This window comes from Dromiciops gliroides, chromosome 1 (assembly GCF_019393635.1).
Source record: "Dromiciops gliroides isolate mDroGli1 chromosome 1, mDroGli1.pri, whole genome shotgun sequence".
In the NCBI taxonomy this organism is placed as follows: domain Eukaryota; kingdom Metazoa; phylum Chordata; class Mammalia; order Microbiotheria; family Microbiotheriidae; genus Dromiciops; species Dromiciops gliroides.
The window spans coordinates 457,331,852-457,359,477 of NC_057861.1; the positions used below are offsets into that span (position 1 = coordinate 457,331,852).

At 38.1% G+C, this 27,626-nt stretch overlaps 1 protein-coding gene across 5 annotated transcripts in view; it reads right to left on the reverse strand.

Moving 5' to 3' along the window:
- Positions 1–27,626, reverse strand: part of KIAA0825 (KIAA0825 ortholog) — a 553,950-nt gene that overhangs the window by 296,639 nt on the left and 229,685 nt on the right. For 4 of the 5 annotated variants that reach the window (XM_043974041.1, XM_043974059.1, XM_043974021.1 and 1 more), the window contains 3 exons: positions 24,562–24,710; positions 13,062–13,250; positions 2,860–3,093 (listed from right to left, as the gene is read on the reverse strand). In XM_043974041.1, the coding sequence (XP_043829976.1) occupies positions 2,860–3,093; positions 13,062–13,250; positions 24,562–24,710 (572 nt within the window). The remainder of the gene's footprint in view (positions 1–2,859; positions 3,094–13,061; positions 13,251–24,561; positions 24,711–27,626) is intronic. The other variant, XM_043974031.1, reaches the window with a different exon arrangement.

A 27,626-nucleotide genomic window follows, 5' to 3' on the forward strand; every position in this document is an offset into this window, starting at 1 on the left:
CCCCCCCCAAAACCACAAATAAAACAAACAAAAATCATTAAGAACTGGATTATTATGAATGTATGAAATTTGATTCCCAAACAGATGAAAATAATATATTTAATTAAGGGCTAGAAAGAATAAGAAAGGTTACTTCCTTAAATTTTTACTTTGTGACATCTTTCCTTTTTAAGTATTTTAAAATTTATTTCTTGTTATGTAACTTTTTATATATTTATCTAAGTTCCTTATGCCTCTTGGCATACACTTTGTCCCCAGGGTCTACCAAAATGCTCAAAATAGGTATTCAGTATTTCCTGATTTGAAGTGAATTCAAATCTATGCACATATTGGTATTGGTAAAATACTTTCCTTTACAGGGAAACCTGAGTTTAGAGTATACCTTGGGGGCGTGGGGGGGGGGGGAAGAAATCCCTGTAATTAGAGTCAATGGTATTTAGCCACCAGCAGGTACATGGTAGAAAGCATGGTAGAGTTATGGGGAGTCTATAGCTTTCTATATTTTTACTGTGAGGTCTAGTATCCCTGATAGATTAGCTATATGCTATGCTGTTGGAACAGTGCAAGTTTCAAGGGAAAATAGTACTTTAGACAGAAAACACCAACAATCCTCTTGACCATAATGCAGAATTCCCAACTCATTGATCAGGACAGTGGCCAATTCAGAGCAATAAGAATATGTTAGATGTCCTCTTACATATGATCTTTCACCTTTCAGACTATGGAGATACAGCGTATAGGAAGGGAAGAAACCAATGGCTGCTGAAGTATCTATAAAGATTAATTTCAGACTGTTCTTTGATTTTGTTTTTCTAAAAGGTGATAGGGGCAGAAATGAAGTCAGAACTGGATTGACAAAGTAGAAAGTAAAAACATGGAGAGTAATAAGAGTTTGAGAACCACTTATAAAATAGCATTGCACATGTGATTTAATAGGTTAAAATAACTATGACTTCAAGAAAGGCACAAGATATATGGAATGTTCCAAAGACAGAATGAAAGAAAGATAGCAACAACTTTCAGACAAGGAAGAACTTTACTAATGAAAATTTGACGTTTTCTGATTTCAAATTTTAAATGGCTTTACAGGATTCAAGGGCAATTTCATAGTCCTTGGATGGAATTAAAACATTGATATAAAAGGTCACAGATAAAAAAATTTGATTTGTGTTTGTAATGTAAGATCATAGTGAGAGAACTACCTACTATTCAAGATACACATAGAAAATAACTGAAGAAACATGTGTTGCCAGAATATTTGATATCAGAAAGCTAAGGGTAAATTAGATGAGGAAAATTTTACTTGAATAATTAATACATAAGGAAATTATTTTATTGTGAAATTTTAAAAGAAGATCCATATATATCTATATCTTTAAAAAAAAAGAACAAAAGGAGGCAAAGTGAAAAATCTAAAAAAGTATAAACAACTAAGGAAGGAACAATTTAGAATGAATAACTAGAAAGGAAAAGTTTGGAACTAGACCAATGAAAACAATAATAGTTCACTTAAAAAAATAGCACTTTAGGGGCAGGTAGGGCAGTAGATAAAGCGCTGGCCCTAGATTCAGGAGGACCTGAGTTCAAATCCGGACTCAGACACTTGACACTCACTAGCTGTGTGACCTTAGGCAAGTCACTTAACCCCCATTGCCCCACAAAAAAAAAAATTAAAATAGCACGTTAAAGCTTATAAAGGCCTTTGTGTGTGTGTATACACATACATACATATATATATATATTATACATACATAAACATATATCTGCATATATTGTCTCACTTGGTCCTCACAACTTCCCTGAGAGTTACTATTGCTATCCTCATTTTAAGCTTAAGGAAGCTAAGGCTCAGAGTGGTACAGGCACAGAGAGTCTCTCTAGAGTCACATAGGTAGTAAATATCTAAGACTGGATTAGAATCAGGATCTTTGTAATTATTGGACTAATACTCGAGCCACTATACCATATTGCTTTGTGTGCATTCAAATAAATGCATTCAGGAATAAACTAGAATTGATGCCCATTAAACATACCCAAGGTGGTTAACGCCCCAAACAGGTATAATACATGGTGTTCTGAACTATTTACATAAGAAGAGGCTCTTCTGTCAAAAGTGTACGTGCAATGATTTGGTTGTGTGCTGTTTTTTGTCCTTAAGACAGCTAGTGTAGACACGTAACATGATTCAAGAAAAAACAAGGGGAAGAAAATATAAACTAAATTTCAGATCAATTTTGATAGTAAGAATTTTATGATATATAATAGCTTTCTAAGGGAATTAGAATTGCATGTTGTATTGTTCAATTGTTTCAGTCATGTTTAACTCTTCCTGATCCCATTTGGGGTTTTCTTGGCAAAGATACTGGGGTGGTTTCAAAATTATTTCTTCAGCTTATTTTACAGATGAGGAAACTGAGGCAAACAGGGTTATGGTAACCAGGATCACACAGCTAGTAAGTGTCTGAGGCCACATTTGAACTCAGGAAGATGAGTCTTCCTTATTCCAGACCTGGCATTCTATCCATTGCTCCCCCTAGCTGCCCTAGAATTGCATAACATGCTGTAAAAATTAGGGTGGTCAAAAAAGATCACATGGCATATTGTAGGAAGAAATGCTAAATTGGCAGGTGGATGTAAAAGATGTTTTGAGGCTATTGTCATTTCTAGTTTCTTTCATCATATAACTCATAGTAAAGAAAATGAAAGCACTTAAACATTTTGCTATGTTTGAGAAATCATCTTTTCTTATATTCTTTTTAAGGTCATATTTCTTAGTGATTCTAATTCTTCATGATTCATAAAACTAAACACAATGGGAAAAAATGTTTCCTGTTTTAATGTGAGGAGACACTTACTTACCTTTCCCTGATTCTTTTCTTTTCATTTCTTTTGGACTATAACTCCATTCTTTTGGAACTGTCTTTAGTAAACTTTCGGGAAAAGTTTGTTTGTGTGGGTATGCTCCACAGCTTCCTGTTGCTTCCCAAGAAGTCATCAGTGAAGTTATTTGCTTTATGATGCTCTTGACTGTCTCAGTCAATGTCAGCTGTAAGCATCTGATAATCTCTGGTTCAGACTCCATGTTATTTTTGGCTGCAAATTCAGAAAAAAAAAGCTATAGAGATGGAAGGGAATATTGTAATCACTTGTGCCCTTTTTGGTAAGAACAACAATTTCTTAATTAGCTAGATTAAGGTTTTAGTAAAGAAAAGAAATTCACAACTTAAAATCATATGACTAGAGAGATCCAAAATAAGAGGTGGGGGGAAACAACTCGAATCTAAAGATTATATCATAAAAAACACACAAACAAAAACTAGGAGATTCAGATCACATATCGTTTATAGCTTATGTGTAGGGGATATATTCTTTAACCAGACAAGGGACAGATGAAATTACAAAAGATAAAACAAATAACTTCAATTACCTGAAAATGAAAAGTTTCTATACAAAAAAATTTGCATCACATTTCTGTGATAAAGGTTTTACATCCAAGATATATAAACTAAGAGAAAAATAAAAGACCCAAAACCATTCTTCAGTAGAATGAATATGAACAAAAAATTGATAAAAGTTACAAATTAGAAACAATCACATAAAAGAATACTTCAAATCACTAATAATAGTAGAAATGCAATTTAAAACAACTCTGAGGTTTTACCTCACACCCAGAAAATCAAGAAAGATGACAAAGATACATAGTCAATGTTGGGCAGATTGTGGAAAGACAGGAACATTGTCTAATCTCCAGACTTTGGAGGGTTGAGGAATTGTTAGTCAAATCTGACTATCTGACTATATGTGTCCCATCTCTTGCCTGCCTCCAGTGTGATCTCCAACCTCTATTGGGAAGATGAGTGATATCCTCCATTCAGTGATGAACATTCTCACACCTTATCAAACCCTTTACATCCCAGTGACTCCAAACTCCTATAGATAATCAGCCAAACCCCATACTCCAACCCCCACCACCAGATTCTTCATTCACTCTGAACATCCCCACCCTAAATATTCAACGAAATTCTACCCAACCCTTCCACTATGTCTTCTGGAATGCCTGTTCCAAAGGCAACACACTGCACTTCATCTTAAATCTTTTCCTCTACCACTCTTTCTACCTTCTAGCTATTACTGAAAACTGGCTTCCCTCTGATGATACAGTTTTTTTGCCACCCAGTATGCTTCCAGTATTGGCTTCAGGGGAGGTGGAATACTGCTAGCTCAATGCCACTCATGGCCACTTCTAGGTTCTCCTCTTATTTCTATCACTCACTTCCTTTGAGGTTCATGCTATTCATCTCTACTACCCAATCAAAATCCTGGTAGCTGATTGAAAGAGTGGAGATGATAGAAGGGGCAATTTGTTGGAAGAGATGGGATAAAATGGGATTGCTTGAGCAAGTAAAGGGGTTAGCCTTGGTAAGGAGTAAGGCCACATCATCATGCAAAACAAGAATCCCCAAATCCTCTAATATGACAATAATCTATTGCCTTTTCATGTATCACTCTACCTTCCCTTACAAAACCCTACTCTTCATCCATACCATGACCCCTCAATTGTCTCCCAGGTTATCTCACCTGAACTAGCCATTCATCCCAGCTTGACCCCTTGGTGAACCAATTCAACCTTACTGTCCTTCTCTCTTGAATCCCTAGCCCTCCTATCACATCACTGATTATGCCTAGGCAATCCTTAGCCTTGGATCACTCCCAACATCCCTTGCCTTTGCTCCTACACACATGGTGCTGAATGAAGATAGAAAAAATCATGCAACTGTTCTGACTGGGTCTACTACAAATTGATCTACAATCTCAACTAAGACCTCACTGCTGCTAGACAATACTACCCGACTTCTCTTAAGTACTCACTATCCCACTCTCTATAGTTGCTCTTCCAAACCTTCTCTTCTCAAAACTGCCAAGGCTCCCCCTCCCTGAATTCTCTTAGCTGAAATTTGTTTCGTATTTTACAGAAAAAATTGAGGCCATTTTCTGTGAGTTCCCTCTTCTCTCTTCTTCATCATCTCTTATCACTCAGATGCCTTTTAACACTACCTCTGCCTTCATCCCTGTCTCACATGATGATGTGGCTGCATTCCTTACCAAAGCTAACCCTTCTATTTGCTCAAGCAATCCCATCCCATCCCATCTATTCCAACAGATTGTTCCTTATATTATCCCTACTCTTTCACTTATTTTCAATCTCTTCCTGTCTACTGGTTTACTCCCTACTATCTACAAATATGTCCATGTCTTCCCCATCCTGAAAAACTCCCATCCCTGCTATCATCCTTTATTTCTTCTGTACTTTGTAGCTAAACTCCTCCAAAACACCCTCAGTAATAGGTACTTCCACTTTATTTCTTCTCATTCTCATCTTAACTCTGTTATCTGACTTCCAATCTTATCATTCCACCAAAACTGCCCCCTACATGATTACTAATGGTCTCTTAGTTGCCAAATTCAATGACCTTTTCTCAATCCTCATTTTCCTTGATCTTTCTGCAGCATCTGACACTGTTGATAACTCTCCTTTACTTCATATTCTCTTTTCCCTAGGTTTTCAGGATGCCATCCTCTCCTGCGTCTCCTCCTACCTATCTGGCCACTCCTTCTCTGTCTCCTTTGCTGGATCCTCTTCCAGATGACACCTTCCAACCATGCCCTCTGGGTTCTGTCCTGAGCCCATTTTTCTTCTTCCTCTATACTACCTCATTTGGCAGATCTCATCAGCTTCCATAGATTTAATTATCATTTCTATACTGATGATTTTTAAGTCAACCTATCTTGCCCCAAACTCTCTGATGATTTCCAATCTTGAATCTCCAACTGGGTTTCAGACACTTCAAACTGTATGTCCAGGAGACATCTTAAACTCACTACATCTAAAGTACAACTCTATCTTTCCTTTTAATCTCCTCCCACCCTCCCCTATTACTATAGAGGGCAACACCATTCTCCCAGTTCTTTAGGCTCATAACAGAGGAATCAGCCCAAATTCCTCACTATCTCTCATTCCCTGTTTCTAATCTGTTGCCAAGGTCTGCCAATTTTACCTTTGTAACATCTCTTGAATACACTCCCTTCTCCCCTCTGACACTGCTACCACTCTAGTGGTGTAGCAGACCTCATCATCTTACATCTGGACTACTGCAATAGCCTGCTGGTACATCTACATAACTCAAGTCTTTCCCCACTCCAATCCATCCTCTTTTCAGCCACTAAAGTGGTTTTCTTAAAGCATAAGTTTATTTATTTTTGTTTGGGTTTGTTTGGATTTTTTGGCAAGGCAATGAGGGTTAAGTGACTTGCCCAGGGTCACACAGCTAGTAAGTGTCAAGTGTCTGAGGCCAGATTTGAACTCAGGTATTCCTGAATCCAGGGCCAGTGCTTTATCCACTGTGCCACCTAGCTACCCCTATACCTTACTTTTTTTTTTTTAAAGCAACTTCATTTTAATTTTATCTTTTTTGGGGGGGGGTGAGGCAGTTAGGGTTAAGTGACTTGCCCAGGGTCACACAGCTAGTAAGTGTCAAATGTCTGAGGCTAGATTTGAACTCAGGTCCTCCTGAATCCAAGGTTGGTGCTTTACCCACTGCGCCATCTAGCTGCCCCTATACTTTACTTTCTAAAAGGTACTCTTTGACCCAGTGACACTGGCCTCCTGGCTCTGGGAATTTTTTCTGAATGTTCTCCATGAATCAAATTCTCTTCCTCCTCTGCTCTTACTACTCACCTCCCTGGTTTCCTTTAAGTCCCAGCTAAAATCCTTTCCCAAACATACTAGTTCCTTCCCTCTGTTATTTATTTCTTATTTATCTTGTATATATATGTTTTCATATTATCTCCTTCATTAGATTGTAAGCTCCTTGAAGACAAGGATGGTCTTTTTCCTGATTTTGTAGCCTTATTGCTTAGCATTGTGCCTGGAACATAGTAGGTACTTAATACATGTTTATTGATTGATTGAACAATGCATTGTTGGCAGAACTATGAATTAGCATAACAATTCTGGAAAATAATTTGGAATTATGCAAATAAAATGGCTGAAATATCTATACTCTTTGACCTAGAAATTATACTGAATGAGTAAATATTATTAAACACTTAACTTTGTGCAAAGAGGGCAGCTTGGTGGTATAATGTATGGATAGAATCCTGGACCTGGGACGAGGAAGACTCATCTTTGTGATTTCAAATCTAGCCTCAGATACTTACTAGCTATGTGACCCTGGACAGGTCACTTAACCCTGTTTGCAGCAGTTCCTCATCTGTAAAATGAGCTGGAGAAGACAATGGCAAACCACTCCAGTATCTCTGCCAAGAAAACCCCAAATGGGGTCATGAAGAGTTGGAAATGACTGAAACAACTGAACAATAAAATGTGCAAAGTGCTGGAGATAAAAATAGAAAAGGCAACCTCTGCTCTAAAGGCACTTGCATATTAATCAGAGAGACTATGCACATGTTACATTTCAACTGAAAGTCAAATGGAAAGATTCCACGGTATTTCTATTGATAAAATCATATCAGTTTCTGATGTTGAAGTATTTGCCAGTTACAAGACTTTTGGTGGCAAGAATTCCCTTTTCTGAGTCTTCAGTAGCTGCAACCATAGCTTGGCCAGGCTGTATCTCCACAGGGATTGCTTCCTGGAATAGTCAGTGAGGGTACTGGGCTGGAAGCAGGGTTATATTCCAAGGGATCTTGGGTTCTGGCTGTGTATCGGGGTCTGAGGGGAGATGGTGATCAAGGTGATGGTAATGGTTTTGACATGGTGTCTCTTTATGCTTCAATTGTGCTTGTTTGTCTGCCTTGTAACTGGTTGACAGTTGGTAGAAATGACTTGAGCAGCTTCCCCAGGGAGTTCATTGAAAAAAGAAAGACTCTGTGTTCACCAAAATATTTATAGCAGCACTTGTGGTGGTGGCAAAGAACTGGAAATAAAGTAGATGTGTATTGACCAGGAAATGGCCAGACAAAATGCTAATCAAACTAGGGTTGCATCTGAGAACAGAAGAAGAAATCTTTCTCTTTGATTATGATTTTTTAAAATGTGAAGCCATGAAGGATACAACATGGATTTTCTTAGTGTGGTCATTTTCAGTTGCCTATAATCTAAGTGAAATCTTGGTATAAAATGCATGTGCTAGACTGGTGGTCAGGAGGTGTATGTTCTTTTTCTAGTCCTGCCTCTGACTTGATGCATGTCAGGCTCTCTATCTCTCTATCTCCCCTCCTCCTCTGTATAATAAAGGAAATGGACTGGATGATACCTATGGATGCTTTCCAGGTTTATCCTGAGTCATTTGGTTGTTCTAGAAGATAGAAGATGATCTGGAAAAACTTCTACATACTAGGGATCTTTTTTCCTTTAAATAATGTGATTATGGTATTAGAAAGGTGAATATAATTGGATACTTTCTGATTTTTCACACAATGACAAATATGTGGGGATGAGGTACCTAGATGGCAACTTTTTGTGGTTCTCATATTGTACTGGAGATTTGTCAAGTAGCTCAGCTTTCTTTTTTCTATGACAATCCTTTCTTGTCAGAAAGCAATGACTAACAACCTTTTCAAAAAGAGATGGATTTGATGATAATGGGCAAGACTTCAGGGCTTTAGCTCTACCTCTACTCAGGAACATAAATTTGAGTTACTAAGAAAACTAAGAAACACACTGGCTTTTCAACAAATGGATATTATATACAAAAATGACACATTTCAAAGTACTAATGCTTTGGTTAAATAGTTATTTACCAAATTTGCCAATAATGTGATCAATTAATTTATCACTATAAAGGATATATTTCTGTAAAAGTGCAAGAGACTGGGTTGAATGTGTACTCAACCCAAGATGTACCCTAGAAATCTTTTTTTGGAGGGGACACAAATCTGAGAGTAATGAATGGTTAACTCAGTGGTGGAGTCAGAACCACCTCCCCCCCCAAAAAATCATGGCAGCCTAGGCAAATGTGCTACATCTAATGAAATGGAATTTAATAGGGATAAATGTTGTCACATTTAAATTCAAGAAATCGACTTCACAAGGACAAGATGGGAAAAGGCAGGCTCTATAGCAGCTCAACTGAAAAAAACATCTGAAGGTTTTAATGGACTGCAAGCTCAACATGAATCAACATCTGGGTGGAGGGGGGATAAAAGCTATTGAAGTATTTGAAGGGCTGTCTTGTGAGAGATTAAGTTGTTTCTTTGGCCCCAGAGGGCAAAACTAGAGGCAATGGGCAAAAGTTGCAAAGAAGCAGAAAGAAATATTTCCTAATAATTTGAGCTATCTTTCCCTTACTGGAGGTATTCAAACAAAGATTAGATGATTTGTTGGGTGTGTCATTAAGGGGAGTCCAATGGACATAGGAGTTGGACTAGATGCTCACTAAAGTTTCTTCCAAATCAGAAATTCTGTAATTCTATTACATCCCTTTAACTTTAACTTGTTTTCTTGTGTGGGGAACTTGGGGTATAGATCAGCTTCTTCTCTGTAATTTATAGTCTTAGGGACACTCTTGAGGCACTGAGAAATTACGTGGTTTGCTCCAAATCTTTTTCTTCTTCTTCTTTTTTTTTTGTTTTTGCAGGGCAATTGGGGTTAAGTGACTTGCCCAGGGTCACACAGCTAGTAAGTGTTAAGTGTCTGAGGCCAGATTTGAACTCAGGTCCTCCTGAATCCAGGGCCAGTGCTTTATCCACTGTGCCACCTAGCTGCCCCCAGAATCTGGCATATATGTCAGAGTTGAGACCTGAACCTGTTCCTCCTGACTCCAAGGTCAGTCCTTTATCGACTATGTCACTTTGCCTTGCATGCTACTGGCCTTCTTCTCTTGAAAGACAAGTTCAGAGAAAAGTTTTTACAGAAGGTGAAAGATTAATTGAGGTGAGTTATACTACAGAAAGTGATCACCTTTTAAACATTTAAAACCATATTGTTTCTAAAAATATTTAGTAATTCTTTTCAAAAAAGTCTGAGGCAAGTGGCATGAGTGTATAGCACATTCATAGAACAGTTTCTTTGACAATTTATTGGCCTTTACAGTTATATCATTCTAGATATATATTTAAGAGACAATTTTTGAGTTGCAGGGCACCTTATATATCTCAAAGCATTGATATAATGATAGCAAATTCCCCATCTAAAATGGTATAAAATGCATAGTGATTTAAAATAATTTTCAATAGTTATGACTCTGTAAATAAGAATATATTAAGAGGAAAAAGAAAAGGAAAAAGTGTCTGTGGGGGGGATGAGCCTATAATAACAAAAATTCCAAATAAATGTCTATAGTGTAATAATGAAGTTTTCTAATACATGAAGCATTTAATTTATCATCTAGCTACATTATACTGAAGATATGACCTATCTAGATATAAAATGACTGTGGAGCGATATACTTTTAAGAAATCTTTGTGACAATAATAGTAGCAACAATAATGTCAGTACTTATTTGTATGGTTATATTCTTTTCCAAGTACTTTCCCATATCTCAAACATGGTCTGGTGAAATCCAAAATGGAAATTTGGGATTTCAAAATTGAGAGGAAGGATTTTGCTACAAAAATAAATTGTTCTCTACCAAAGAATTTGACAGAGTCAAAGAAAGAGTATAAAAAGCCCAGGACCATACTGAAAAGGCAAAAATGACAAATATGAGCAGTACTTCTTATAGCTCTTCATCATCTTAAACATTCCTAACTTTTATAGCAGAGTTTATAACACCATTTTATAGGTTTATAAATTTAATTTAATATTGCCTTTACTCTGGTACATGTAAAAGAAGTGTTTTCTACCATAATATACTTAAACAAATATAGATGACATGGTGAAAATGCCCAACCACTTTAGTGTATGTTTTGAATGGTCCAAATAAGGGTCCAAATAGCATTCTTGTCTATTCTTTTTTACATTTTAACTTTTTTTCTCAAAAAATTATGGCATGGGTCAGAGTAACTCATTAAATGGACAATACTAAAACTCCAAGTTGGCTGTGATCCATTTAAGGAGAAGGAACATTAGAAGGATGAAATCACAGATCTCTGGAGCCTTGAAGTAGAAGCTCTATGGATTGCCACATATCTCTGGGGCCCTTTACAATTTTTCAAGTGCCATATCAAGTGTTCAGACCATAGCCTGAGCCCCAACCAATATAACACCCCCTCCTTTTCAGCTTCTTTGGATTGTTGACTTTCCTCAATAGATTGTGAGCCCCTTTGAGGGCAGGCACTCATGCCTTTCTTTGTATCCCCAGAATTTAGCACAGTAATTTAGCTTGGCCTAAGGGGTAGAAACTGGACTAAAAGCTACACAGGGTATTGCAATGGATAGAAAACTGGGCCTGCAGTCAGGGAACACCTGAATTCAAATCCAGCCTCAGGAATGTACTAGCTGTGTGACCCTGGGCACGTCATTTACCCCTTTTCTGCTTCAGTTTCTCATCTGTAAAATGAAGATAATAATAGCACCTACCTCCCAGGGTTGTTGTGAGAATAAAATAAGATGATATTTGTAAAGTGCTTTGCAAACCTTAAAGTACTATATAATTGCTAGCTATCATTATTATTAAAGGTTGGAAAAGTGGGTGTCACTGTATTTTTATAACTACATGACACAATTCTGTTCCTGCTTCCCTAGAAGCTCCTCAAAACAACTGGATCATTTTCAAAGTTGCTTTTAAGTACTATAAAGGCTACATCACTAACTCAATATGTCTCTGATTTGCTCCTTTTCATAGAAATAAAAATAGAAAACTATCATCCTTTAGTGAAATGGAAAAGATGGGGAAAATATATGGGAACCAAGAGATACAACCTAAATATAGAATATTTATTACTAAAGTAATATCCATTATTTTATTTTATTTTTTTAGTGAGGCAATTGGGGTTAAGTGACTTGCCCAGGGTCACACAGCTAGTAAGTGTTAAGTGTCTGAGGCCGCATTTGAACCCAGGTACTCCTGACTCCAGGGCTGGTGCTCTATCCACTGCGCCACCTAGCTGCCCCAGTAATATCCATTATTAAAGTTGATAGAATCAGGTTAAAGACAAATACATAAAGTTTTCTACATATTATTTGTGAGGATGGGGGTTGGAAGACATTTACAAATTGACAGTCTAGTCCTTGTTGTTGTTTGTCCTTCGTTCTCAAAGAGAATCATGACATCTGGGTGATGTCATAACTTGTAGTGAATTGGATTTAAGTGAGGAAGGGCTGTGCAAGGTTGCCAACCTCACTCTCTCCTTCAGAACCATCTGGATCCAGTGGCAAGATATACATCAGGACAACTGGAGATGGCTCTGAAAGTTTAAGGCAATTGGGGTTAAGTGACTTGCCCAGGGTTACACAGCTAGTAAGTGTTTGAGGTGAGGTTTGAACTCAGGTTCTCCCAACTTCAGGGCCAGTGCTCTATAGAATGAAAGAAAGAACACAAGGTGTGAGCGTCTTCATTTGGACCTGAAAATGGACTTATGCATCTGCAGTTGGGATTCAGGATCTTCCCCAACTTTAAAGCTCTCCATCTAGCTCTAGGTAAAAAAAAACATAAGGAGGCAGAATATACTTTGTGTCCACCAGAAGAAGAGAAAACACTTTTGCCTCCTGGATACTTAGGCAAAATGCTCAGTAAGTGCTTCATAATTTGCATTTGAACAATGGTCACGTAATTTATAATATACACAAGAACCACAAAGTATCACTGTATATTAATAAGGACTTTCCTAAATTGTTTTAAGAGATGACAAATAGTCATAAATGGATACTCAATAGAGAAATATGGTCCTTTGTAAATATTTTAAAATTTGGGAAGAATATTATGATAAAACATTTTCCTGCAATTTCAGAAGCTGTGTCAAATAATTTCTTTTAGCTACTGTAACAGACTTGACAGGTGACAAATATTCCTAACAGGTGCCTTTATATGGATAAAAATGTGTTAAGCTCATAAACTAATTCAATAAAATGATATAAATAGAATATTTTAAAATGTCTTCCACGAGTCTACGTTAAGAATTTTAAAAGATACTTTTTATGACCAATGAATTTTTCTTACCTGGAATGTCATATAAATAGTCCCATAATTGTTGTAATTCCATATAGTTGACAAAGACCCTTCCAAGTGACTGAGGTGAAAGACTGCAATAGGATAGCAACTTGAAGATTGCTTCTGTCAAACTAGGTTCTTGGTTAGGCATCTTTCCCACATGAGGAACTTTTTCTTCATATTTTGATAAGGTACCTTCTTGAAAAAAATATTAATATAATACCAATGAATATGATAAAATTCTTATCAATGACATGGTACTAGATGATATGAAAATTAATCTGAATTACATGTGTTTAAAAACATAAGAAAGATAAGACTTGCTCAAACCAGTTTTCTACCTGGCTCAGTATTTAGTCTCTGACAAAGATACCAGGGAACTCTGTGTGTGTGTGTGTGTGTGTGTGTGTGTGTGTGTGTGTGTGTGTGTGTATGTATGAAAGAGAATAATTTCCTATAATGACTCTCTTCAAAAATTTATGAATGTTCACATACCTAGACACATGCAGACACTCTCTCTGTTTCTCTCTTTCTCTTCCCCTTCTCTCCCCCATCTCTGTCTCTCCCTTAATGATTATTGATTTATCAATATCTATACATTTTGAAGCTATTTATAAATATTTTCAACCAGTATCACCTCTTGGTATAATGAGTTCTTTAAATTTATCATCCATTTCTTTCAGGTTTCATGGGAAATACCTTTACCAGTTAAGAGTTTTATATACTTTGCTCATTTTTTCTGATTCAATGGGACTACTTTTTCCAAGCTATCTATCCATGGTATTCCTTCATCTTAATGATAATTTTGGTTGAAACTCACCCGTAGCCCCCACCTCCTTTTTGTGTTTCTTGAAGTATGGGAACCATAGAGCCTAGATTTAAATTCAATCTCTGCCCTCCCTAAGCCTCAGTTTCTTCTGTGAAATGAAGGGGTTGGATCAGATGGTTTCTGAAGTCCCTTCCAAGTCTATATAATCCTATGAACATAGAGGTAGTATTATGAGTGAGGAGAGGATGATACTTTGGACTTCATTTTTGGTCCTCAGAATTATGTGCCCCTTTGTTTTTTGTTTTTTGCAGGGCAATGGGGGTTAAGTGACTTGCCCAGGGTCACACGGCTAGTAAGTGTCAAGTGTCTGAGGCCGGATTTGAACTCAGGTACTCCTGAATCCAGGGCTGGTGCTTTATCCACTGTGCCACCTAGCCACCCCCTTGCCCCTTTCAATCAATCAATCAAAAAACACTTATGGCATGCCCTCTATATGCTAAGTGCTAGGATTATGAATACAAAACTGAGATGGGTTAGTCCCTACTCTCGAGGATCTTACATTCTATTAGCGAGATGAAACACATTCACAGCTAATGAAATACAAGATAAATGCAAAAGATGAGCAAGTTGAGACAAGAGCTGAACAAGAGAAGGACAGCAGACTGGATTGCCTAGGGAAATCACACAGTTCCTTTAATGACTCCAAGCTTTCCATTGAAATAAAGGCCCATGTTTTTAATACTAATATTCTAAGAGTATAGCAATAAGACAAGTTATACAACAGTCTCCAAAAAACTAAAAATTAATATCTTCTAGTTTTTTTTTTTTTTTAGTGAGGCAATTGGGGTTAAGTGACTTGCCCAGGGTCACACAGCTAGTAAGTGTTAAGTGTCTGAGGCCAGATTTGAACTCAGGTACTCCTGACTCCAGGGCCGGTGCTCTATCCACTGCGCCACCTAGCTGCCCCTTAAAAATTAGTATCATGCAGAGGGCAATAGAGAGAGGTGCATGATGGGTATGATCTGGCTTCAACATAAAAGCAGTGAGGAACTTGAAAGAAGAACAGAAGTAAAAGATGTCATCAAGGAAATGTATGATAGAAAGAAGAGAAGGTTGGATTGTAGGGTGAAAGTGAGGGATGATAGATAGACAGCCAGAGTGGTGATCTCTGGATGTTAAGAGAAAGCATGGGAGACTGGATAGCACACTACTCAGACCATCTGAAGCAAAATTGTGGAAAGACATGAACAAAGATTCTACAATAAAAGCATGTATGGATAGGTTGAGATTTTATTGCTGGAGTAAACTCCCAAAACAATGAGATCATAGATCTGTTGGAGTATGTGAATGAGTACAAAATGATCCCCAGAGTGTTGCGTCCTTGTAAGGGGAAATAGGGGAATTAGGAAAGATTTTTTGAAAGAACTGGCATTTGAATTGAACCTTGAAGGGAGATAGAGGTAGCATGAGGTGGAGGTGAGAAGGGAGAACATCTGAGACCTGGTGACAGACTATGCAAAGGCACGGTTCGGTGGGGGCTTAGGGTTGGTGGAAGGTAGCATGTGAGGAGCAGCCACGAGGTCACCTTCATTGGAGTATAGAAAGTATGAATGGGATTAATGTGTAATCAACCTGGAAAGATAGCCTGAAACTGGATTGTAAAGGGCATTAAATGTCAAAAATAAGATTTTCTATTTTATCCTAAAGGCAATGGGAAGTCAAAAAGTAGAGTCAAAATTATCCTCACCCTATTTTAGCCTTCATCCCTTAACTGAGAGCATCTTAATCAATCACTCATTTATAGGTCTTAGACTAAGTATTCAAAGGCCTTCAGACTGGAATGAAGTTTGCAAGAATTGTGTTCGGACAGACTGAAGAAATGGCTATGTCCCAAGTATTGTCTACAAATTATTTTAGAAACTGGAGCAAGCATGGCATTGGAGCTGAACTCTTGAGAAGGAACCTTTTGGGAGGTAAAGCAGATGCTTCAGTCTTAGCCAAGTTTTCCCTCATTATCTCATTTGAGGAGAAGAAGACTTTGCAGTTTTGAAGGGAAGGATATGGAGAAAGTTGTACCTCTCATATTCCCTTCAGTGTCCTAGACATATATCTGGATCAGCTAATAGCAGAATCTGCATTGGTAGCCAAGGACAGATAAATTAACAATGTACCCTATGAATGGGAGAAAAAGAATTATTGATTTACCCCCTGTTCCGTATGTATTTGCGTATGACACTTTGGAGGGATGTTTTGTACTAACTCTTCTTACTATGCTTCTTTCTAAAGGCTATTTAAGGCCAACTGACTAAATGAGTCTTAACTGATAATCTTGCCAGAGAAGCAAACTTGTAGGGGCTTGGACATATGTCATCAAAGAATCACCCATGAACCCTCAAGGTACCCCTAGGATCCTGAAAAGGGGATATGTAACCAAACTTTGGGGACCCAAATCATCAGTGATAGTGGAAGCTGGGATGAGAATTTTTAGAGTTTACACAAACTATAGAAGTTTTCTCATTTATAGAGGAATAGTGGAATAACATGGTCAGATTTGTGGTTAGTATAGGCAGTTTAGTGGTACAATGATAGGAAGATGACTTAAAACATTTAAAAAAAAACCTTTTTTTATTATTATAAGGATAAAGTAGAAATCATTTATTTTTTACATCCATTTTCATTAAAGTACCAAAAGCAAACACAGAAGTGAAACAATCTAAGTCAGATTTGAAAAAGTCTTTCATTCATCATGCATATAAAATCATTTTGATAGGGACAATTAGGTGGCACTGTGGATAAGCACCAGTCCTGGATTCAGGAGTACCTGAGTTCAAGTCCCGCCTCAGACACTTGACACTTACTAGCTATGTGACCCTGGGCAAGTCACTTAACCCTCATTGCCCCACCAAAAAAAAATCATTTTGATAATATCCATGATTTTGAAAAAAATTGTTTCTTGGGATAAAAATGAGGGGCTAGTTCTCTTAAAAGCATTTAAAAGTTATTTTTTAAAGTTCTTCTAACAATGGAACTTACTTGCCACCCTTGGCAAAAAAAAATGATGGACTAAAGGTACAGAATGAAACATGAATTTTCAGATATAGCCAATGTGTGGACTTGGTTTTTGCTTGACTACTTGCTTGTGATAAGGAGGGGCTTCCCTGGGAAGGGGGAGGTTTAGAGTGTACTAATAGAGATAAGAAAGAAAATACCATCAACAAAACTATTTTAAAAGCACACACCCAAAAATAAATTTTAAAAGATAAGACAAACAAGGCAGTTTTGTTACTATCATGTTAAATTTAATATATGCTTTAAAAGAAAACTATACATCCTTTTTTGTTCTTTGTATTATGCAATTTTAATATTTAGGGATAATTGTTTAATGCAATCCAGTAAATACACATTGTATTGTGTGTAAGACACTACAGTAGGCACTATGGAAAGTTTGAAAAGGCATGAGATGCCTTGCCCTCTAGAAGCTTAACCTCTGGAAGAGGAGCTATGACACATATGCAAATAATTAGAGGTAACACTGGTGTTCTACTAAACAAAGCTTCAGGACCAGTAGATAAGGAATATGAGCAATTTAAAATAGGGGCCAAGGGACAGCTAGGTGGCGCAGTGGATAGAGCACCGGCCCTGGATAGAGCACCTCCTGGAGTCAGGAGTACCTGAGTTCAAATGTGGCCTCAGACATTTAACACTTACTAGCTGTGTGATCCTGGGCAAGTCACTTGACCCCAATTGCCTCACTAAAAAAAAATTTTTTTTAAAAAGCATAAAATAGGGGCCAAGCTGAACATGAGAAAGAGATTATACGAATAGTAGCTTCCTTTCTTGTGTTCTTCCTTTCTGATTGCCTGACAGTACTTAATGACTCTGGTCATTTTTTCCCTATCCTGGTCCAGGGTCACACAGATAAGTGTAAGAGGCCAGATTTGAATTTATGAAGATGAGCTTTCCTGACTCCATACCTGGCACCCTATTCATTGTACCACCTAGCTGCACCAGCGAGGCAATTTTAAAAGTACTTCAGCATAGGTAGAGATTACTTCCTCTCAGGGAAATAAAAGTTTCATGAAAGAGGTGATATTTGAACTAGTTGGAATCAGAAAAGAGAAACTATATAAAAAGGACATTCCAGCACAGGGAAACAACAAAGCAGAGGGAATATAAAAGGAAAGGCAAATAAACTCATTTAATTGGAGTTTAAGATGTGTATAGAGTAGTGGAATATAAATTTGGAAAGATAGCTTGGGGCCAAATGTTAGAAGGCCCTAAATGCTCAACTAAGGAGTTTGGACTTGAGTCAAAAAATGAAGAGTGATTGAAGATGTTTGATGAGGAGAATGACAGAATAAGAATTGTGATTTGGTTATATTAATCTAGATGGATTCGAGAAGGGTTATATTAATCTAGATGGATTCGAGAGGGAACAGGCTGGAGGCAAGGAATACCAATTAGAAGATTATTTCAACAGTCCAGAGGAAAAGTAATAAGGGCCTGAACTGGGGCTGTGGGAAAAAGAATGAAGATGTAATTTTGGTGGTAGAATTGACAGGATGTAGCAACTGACTGGATGTCGGGAAAGGGAGAGAGGAGTCAAAGACGACATCAGGTTTGGAACCTAGGTGACAAGTTAGCGGTGATGCCACTGACAGATGAAAGCTTAAGACAGACCATTAAGTCTAGTAAAAGCAGTTACAGTGATTAAGTTTTCTCAGAAAGAGGTGAATTTCAAGGCTGTGCCTGGTAACAAAGCATCACTGCCAACTAGTGACAGCTACTGTGAACTGCAATCACAAGGTTCTCTAGAAATAACCAGTCTCTAAAGACCAGAACAAGAAGAAGGTAACATTTGCCAATTCACAGAGTCAAAGAGCCCAGAGTTGGGGGAAACGCTCCCCCCCAAAAAACCCCACCTTAATAATCATCTACTTCAATTTCATATACATTATCCTTTTGGCAGCTATATCTCATATTTATTGATGCCATATCTCGCTCTTCAATAACCGTGAAATCTGTATTTCCAAATGGGGACAGGATAGTGTTAAAGCTCTTTTCTTTTCTTTTTGGTGGGGGAGGGGCAGGGCAGTGAGGGTTAAGTGACTTGCCCAGGGTCACACAGCTAGTGAGTGTCAAGAGTTTGAGGTCGGATTTGAACTCAGGTCCTCCTGAATCCAGGGCCAGTGCTTTATCCACTGCACCACCTATCTGTCCTCTAAAGCTCTTTTCAGTTAGAAATTCCTTTACTATGGCTTCCCATGGGGAGTGTCTACACATGCCTGGAGAGTCAGAAGTATAAAGCCCAAAGTATGCATTTAGCTCTATTACAAGTGATTACAGTATCCCATGCCAAACAAGGTGTACTTTGTGCCACTCAGTGCTGATGGCAAGTTTATATCTGACTCAAATTCTTAGACAAAGTAGGTGTTTCTCAAACTTCTATAAAACATTTGTAGGTAAAATATAAGTTTAAAAGACCCTGTCTTATCTTTTATATAAAATAAAGACAAGTGTTCAAACAAACCAAGAAGCTCTATGTCTGTATTTCAAAGAAGATTCAATTAATTTCTCCATAAACACTCATGTTTCATTAAAAATCCACTCCAAAATAATGGCATTTCAGAAAATAATGGCCTTTTTTCCCTTCACACTTAAAAAATCAAGGACAATTCATCCAATTACTTTGTGCCTCAATTTTTCTTTTCAAAATAGAATAACAATACCTTCCCCCAACCTATTTCATAGGTGTATGAAAGAAATAAGATACATGACATTGTCCTGAGGTTCTTCAAGAAAAGATATTCTATGATGGCAGGACACTTGTAATATTCCAATTCAATAAACATCTATTAAATGCCTACTTTATATAAGGAATTGGTTTAGATGCTGAAAGACACAAAGCTCACATTTAATAATGACTGACAATTACATAGCACTCCAACATTTACAAAGCCTCTGTAAAACCTGCAGTGTAAGTACTGGTATCCCCATTTTGCAGGTAAGGAAACTGAGGCTCAAAGGTTATACAATAAGTAACTAGAAGACTCAGGATTTTAACTCAACTTCCTCTAGTCCAAAACCAGAGCTCTGTGCTACTCAACAACCCAGACATTAACAAGGTCTGATCCCTGTCATGAAGGTGCTTACAATTTGGTGGTGGTTTGTTCTTTGTTTACAAAGAGGACCAATGACATGACAGGGTGATGTTTTGACTCTTATGTGAACTGGATTTAAGTAAGGCAGAGATCCGTAAAGTCCTCAGTCTCACTTTCTCATCCAGTCATCAAAGTCCAATGGCAAGACAAAAGTCAAGAGGGCTGGCAATGGCCTAGAATACCGTGGAAGACCTTGGTGTCTTGGATATCCGATCAAGCTCTATGCATTCCACAGCACCTGCTTCAGCTGCTTTCATGGCCATTGGAACAAATTGTTGTCATCCATGCATTCTACCAGATAATCCTTTTTTTTTTTTTTAAGTGAAGCAATTGGGGTTAAGTGACTTGCCCAAAGTCACACAATTAGTAAGTGTCAAGTATCTGAGGCCGAATTTGAACTCAGGTCCTCCTGACTCCAGGGCCAGTGCTCTATCTACTGCGCCACCTAGCTGCCCTGGTTTTTTTTTCAGATAACCCTTTAACTTCCTGATGGGTTTGAGACCCATCAGTTACCTTCAATCCAGTTTAGTGCATCTGCCAAGATGGTTTACAGAGAGAGGTGTGGCTGCTACACATGGTATAGCTCTTTGGAGCCACAGGTGAGAGTTAAGTGCCAAGTAGACACTAAAGGTGGATGAGCAGCCCCGAAAAAGGCTTGGCAAGATCTCACACCAGAGGCGCTAGTTCTCCTTTAACACCCCATTTGCCCCTACAATCTGGTAGGGGTGATATAGTTATAATGATAATATATTATAAATCACCCTCCCTGGAGTAGACAGAGGAATATAATACAAAATAAAATGTGCTAGGTCCATTTGCAACATACAGAAAAAAGTACTATGACATGTCCAAGGAAGGAATGCTCACTTCCTTTTTTTGGGGGGGGGGCGGGGCAATGGGGGTTAAGTGATTTGTCCAGGGTCACACAGCTAGTAAGTGTCAAGTGTCTGAGGCTGTATTTGAACGCAGGTCCTCCTGAATCCAGGGCCAGTGCTTTATCCACTGTGCCACCTCGCTGCCCCATGTACCACCTAGCTGCCCCCGGAACGCTCATTTCTGATGAGGAGGACATTAATAAAAGCTGTACATAATTATTTTAATGCATGCATATGCTAAAATTATGATTATTCCTAAAGGAACACACAATTGAATCACACTCCATTTTTCCTATGTGTTCCAAAATGATTATTTTAGGGCAGAAGAATTAGATGAAAACATTTAGCCACTACTGACCCAGATTCCATTTTATTCTATAGTAAGTAAGTGAAGCAACATAGATAAATTCAAAGCTTAATAACATTGCCAGTCTGCCACACTAATCCCCTAAAAGCCCTCCAACATTATTATCACAAGGCATTTTCAATCAGTTATTTGGTCCAAGTCTCTCATTCGTACAAATGAAGATGCTGCTTCAACACTTTCACAAATATATGGATAGGAGACAATGAATCTCTCAAGTCAATTTGATTCAGGAAAGGACAAGCAAATTCTTGGTAGTCAGGACAAAGTCAAAGCTCATCACATGACTTCTCTACTCCTCATCAGGGTTAGGTGGGTTATATCACCATATACCTCACCCCTGAGTTCTAAGACACCCTCCTTATGCCCTTATTGGCCATGCTCCCTCCATATTTGGGGGCTAGTGACTAGGACCCTCATTCTATGTAACCTCTTAACATTGAGTTTATTTTTTTTTTTTGTGAGGCAATTGGGGTTAAGTGACTTGCCCAGGGTCACACAGCTAGTAAGTGTCTGAGGCCGGATTTGAACTCAGGTACTCCTGAATCCAGGGCCGGTGCTTATCCACTGCGCCATCTAGCTGCCCCATTGAGTTGATTTTTAAAAGGAATATTTATGTTAAAAATATAGTAAGAACTAGCATTTCCCCCCGATATGGCCATGGCATACTCTCCCCTCTCCATGGCCATGGTCTTTGTGGGAGTAGGCTCAAAACTATCTCAGTTCCTATATAGGATCAGTCCAACCAAGTTCTTGTTTAGATGCAGGATGTTTGGCACATAGCATCCTCCTCTTGGTGAGAGACTTCATCAGCTGAGTAGGCTGATGGAGTCTGAGCAGCCATGTCAACTTTCCCTCAGTTCCTCACAAGCTGTACTGTGTCTCCTGTACGCTTTCCTTATTCCTAGCTCAGAAAGTCCCTCTCTTCCTTTAATATACAGCTCAGCACAATATTTTTCTTTTTTTGTTTTGTTTGGTTTGGTTTTTTTGGTGGGGCAATGAGGGTTAAGTGACTTGCCCAGGGTCACACAGCAAATGTTAAGTGTCTGAGGCTGGACTTGAACTCAGGTCCTCCTGAATCCAGGGCCCGTGCTTTATCACTGTGCCACCTAGCTGCCCCCAACAATCTTTTTCATGAAACCTTTCCTGACCCAACCCCCCCAACTGCAAGTGCCCTTCCCCTCAAACTACTGTATATATAATTCCTTTGCATATATTTACATTCATTCACTTTATATTTATGCTACATATATTTTTATACTTGTCTGCCCCCATTAGAATGTAAGCTTGTTGCAAGTAGGGAGTTTCATTCTTGGTACTTGTACTCACAGCCCTTAGCATGGTGTCTCACATATAATCACTTAATTAATTATTAAGGTGGTTAAAACTGACAAAGACACCAAACCCTGACTGAACAAGTAGCTGCCATGCCCTGGGGACCCAGGGATTAGGGAGCAGCTCCAGAACATATGCTACACAGAATTCCCTTCTGAAGAGGGCCTTGTAGCTTCTTGTTGGTTACTTTATCTGGTGGTGTAAGTAGCCTCAATCTATATCCCCAGCCACTTACTGTTGGTTGGAGTGAGTTATAACAAGAACATATGAATTCTACTGCTTCTACTAATAGTTTGAGATTAAATCAGGCCAAAAACCATTTGGGTACCAACGTTTTCTAACAGTGATGTCATCACCACTATTACCATCATCATTATGAGCAGCAACAACAGATGAGAGTTAGAACTGAGAGAATGGAAAGTCCTGGACTGGCAGTCAGAAAACCCATGTTCAAATCCCAACTCTGTCGCTTGCTATTTGTGTGACCAGAGGCAAGTAATTTCTTTGGTTTCCTCATCTGGAAAATGAAGAGGTTTGACTGGGTGACTTCTGAGGTGTTTTCCATTTCTAAATTCTATGATCCTCTAGTCGATGATCTAGACTTAAGTACTTTTACAGCTGTTGTCAATTTGGAATAGTTGTGTAAGCTCCTTTTCCTTAGATTTCCCCCATGATCTGTTTTAGGCTCCTGGCTTGGGCAGTCATGCTAAGTATGAGGATACATGGAAAAATCCAAAATGTAATGTTGGAGGCTATTGCCTATTAAGGCTACTGATAGCAAGCTGTTCTCCATTTTGCAACACCACATTTTGGGAACAGTTTTAATTTTCTTCTATGTTATACACAAGATACCACTACAAGGACAATGAGAAAAGAAAAGAATGTTGTGGGGTGCACAAGAAGCCACATTTTAGGCAATTCAGAAATTGGCATTTTTTTCCTTTGATGCCACATATAAGAAACTTTGAAGGCTAATGTGACCTCAGGGACAAAGTTACCAGAAAACACTTACCTTTAATTTTGTAAAAAGTCAGTAATACCAGATGGTACATGGATGGCCTATAAATCCTTAATAAATATTTATGGATGACTAATTCTGTCATTGATATTTAAAATTATATATTGCCTTTTGAAATTTGTACTTTGTATAAACAATCACTAAATGGACCTACTTATTATACAAAACAATTTTTTTTTTTTGGTGAGGCAATTGGGGTTAAGTGACTTGCCCAGGGTCACACAGCTAGTAAGTGTCAATGTTCTGAGGTCGGATTTGAACTCAGGTCCTCCTGACTCCAGGGCCGGTGCTCTATACACTGCGCCACCTAGCTGCCCCAACAAATTATTTTTTATTCATAAGGAAGGCCCGTGCAGTATAATGGAAAGAATAATGGCACTCTACTCAGTGGCTCTGGGTCTAAATCTGCATGTGATTCTTATTACCTGTATGACCTTGGGCAGATCACTTAACTTCCTTAGGCTCTGTTTTCTTATCTGTAAAAGGAGAGGTTTGAACTAGATGACCTCCAAAATCCTATCTAGCTCTTAGTCTGTGACATTATGATCTCTTTTCTTGTTTATATAACACGAGCATCCTCATCTACATTCCTTAATTTTTAAACAGCGCTACACCATTTTGCTGAGTACTGACTGCACGTGTCAAAGACACAGACCCAACTTTCCAAAGAGTTATAGTTGATAGGATATAAATTATAACTATGTGGCCTTCTGAATGAGAAAAAAAGTCTAAGGATTTTTGTAATTTGATCTCGGTGCCAAATTCTTACTACTACATTTCAGTTTCTCTGGAAAATCCTTTCAAGCAAGGTTGATAAAAAGCTCTTTCTCCTCCTATTCAGTATTTCTTCTACTGCTAACTGGATCACTACTGATACATACAATGGCTTACCTTCCTCCATCAATATACAAATGGTAAAAAAATAAAAATGGAATTCCATTCAGGCAGCTCCTCTGTGTTTCTCAGATACTTTTTGCCAGTACTTACCAACACTAAACTCACTCCTCAACAAGATTTTTAGTATCAGACAATCATTGTGCAAGAGGGTTTCCAAAAGCAAGTTCCAATTACAACAGGGTTGGGATAAGAGCAGTTTCAATCGACCCTGGACTGCCATTTCTCCCGATGATGGAGTCCTTTCAAAATGCAAGATAAAGAAGGAATAATGTAGTTAATTTATCTATGAAATTAATAGCCTTCAAATGTGGCTGTAATACTAACTCCTTTAAATGTCAATTCCTTTCAGATTACTCTGAAAATGCTTTCATGCTTGCTTACTTTAAGGCCTCTCAGAGAAGGAATTACATTTAATCTCAACAAGCTAAAAGCAAATTAACATTTGGTGGTCTGCCAAATTTATAACTGATACAAAGTAACCTCACTGATAACTCAAGGAACAATTTCAGCTCTTGTTTTGTGAGGCAAAAACATTTTATGTGCCTGAATGTATTAAAGTAATACATAATTGCTTCTTTCATCATTTAGCATGTATTTGTTTTGGGCTTCTGATATTTCAGTGTCTATCAATATTGATGAAAACACAAAAATAAAATAAATTTATTTGTGTCGAGTCAACAAGCATTTATTAAGTGCCTACCAAGGGAAAGGAAATTTCTAATTGTTGCCCATGTAAAGCTTCATTACATAGGATGGTGAGTCTAACCATATATTCAATACTGTAACCACTTCCAATATTCATCCCTCTGCCTTCTGGGATCAGCTTAATGGTAGGTAAATGAACAGAAGGTAAGAGAGGAACATGAAACTTGGAGTCACCTGCTCACATTGAGTTCATATCTGGCTGTGCCACTTACTCCCAGTGTGACACTGGACAAGGCACAATCTCTTTGGACGTCAGTTTTCTTATTTGTAAAATAATGGGCTTAGACTAGAAGATTTCTAAGGATAATTCCTACAATTAACATATTCAAAACCACTAGTACAATTAATGTTTTTTTTTAGTCAGTACTTGTGATTTCATTGGTACAGAATATACATACAAACTCACACACGTGTACACTCACACACACATATTATAGTTTTTTGTTTTTTCGGGGCAATGAGGGTGAAGTGACTTGCCCAAGGTCATGCAGCTTGTAAATGTCAAAGTGTCGGAAGTTGGATTTGAACTCAGGTCCTCCTGAATTCAGGGCCGGTGCTTTATATACTGTGCCACCTAGCTGCCCCTCCCCTCAACACACACATTCTGGATGAAGAAGCTCCCTCTAGTAATGCTGATCATTAGCTGTTCTCCAATTTATAATCTTAGAAAATTGCCTAGAGATTTGCAAGGTTATGTGACCTACACAGGGTGTCACATGGATAGATGAGGTCAGAGATGGGATCTGAACCCACATTAGGGCTCCATCTAATATGCCCTGCTGCCTCTTGCTGTTAACAACTTGTAACAGTAATCATGCCCTACTACACTATCATTTTGTAATTGGCTATTGTGTTAAGCAGGTGAATAAAACAAGTCCAACTAATCCATTGGTGGTGGAGCTGTGAACTGATCTAACCATTCTGGAGAGCAATTTGGAATTATGCCCAAAGGGCAATAAAGCTGTGCATACCCTTTGACCCAGCAATACCACTTTTGGGTCTTTTTCCCAAAGAAATAATGGAAAGGGGAAAGGGACCCACATGTACAAAGATATTTATAGCTGCTCTTTACGTGGTGGCAAGGAATTGGAAGTTGAGGGGGTGCCCATCAATTGGGGAATGGCTGGACAAGTTGTGGTATATGAATACAATGGAATACTATTGTACTGTAAGAAATGATGAGCAGGAGGAGTTCAGAGAAACCTGGAGGGTCTTACGTGAGCTGATGATGAGTGAGATGAGCAGAACCAGAAGAACATTGTACACAGTATCATCAACATTGAGTGTTGATCTACTGTGATGGACTATATTCTTCTCACCAATGCAATGGTACAGAAGAGTTCCAGGGAACTCATGATAGAAGAGGATCTCCAAATCCAAGGAAAAAAAAAAAAGAACTGTGGAGTATAGATGCTGAATGAACCATACTATTTCTTTTGGTTTTGGTGCTGTTGTGTTTTTTTTCCTATTCTGAGGTTTTTCATCATTGCTCTGATTTTTTCTCTTATAACAGGACTAATGTAGAAATAGGTTAATGTTATTATGTGTGTGTGTGTGTGTATATATATATATATATATATATATATATATGTGTGTGTGTGTGTGTGTGTGTGTGTGTGTATAGATATATAGATATAACCTATATCAGATTACCTGCTGTCTAGGGGAGGGGGGAGGGAGGGAGAAAAATCTGAAATTGTAAAGCTTGTATAAACAAAAGTTGAGAACTATCTTTACATGTAACAGAAAAAATAAAATACCTTATATGTAAAAAAAAAAGGTTTGAAAAAAAAAATAAAAAAAATAAAACAAGTCCAATGTAACAAGCACATATTAAGCATTTCCTGTATGTAAGGCACTGTGATGGGCACTAGAACTATAGAGCTAATGTAAAAAACCATGCTTGCCCTGGAGGAATCTACATTCCACCGGAAGGATACAAAGTGTAAACAGGAAAGCATACTTATGCAGGAGGATCAGGAATGGCTTCTCACAGGAGACAGCATGTGAGATAACTACTGAAGAAAGCTAGGGATTATAGGAGGTAAAAGGAAGGAGACGATGTATTCCAGGCATGAGGGACAGGCCTATGAAAGTTTAGGGAACAGCAAGTAGGCATTTTGTCTAACCATACAGTACATGAAGGGGAATTCTGTGAAAGAAATCTGGACAGATGGGCTAGAAGCAGATTGTAAAAGACTAAGTAGAGAAGTTAGTGTTATCTGACAGGCAATAAGGAAACACTGAAGTTTCTTGAGTAGAGGAGTTACATGATCACACATGTTTTCGCAAGATTATTTTGTTAGTGATGTGGAGAATGGATCGGAGAGCAGAGACTGCAGGCGATAGCCATGTACATAGAAAGAAGGGGATGGATACACGAGATATAATGGAAGCAAAACTGGCATGATTTGGCAATTAACTAGATATAGGAGTTTGGGGGTAAGAAT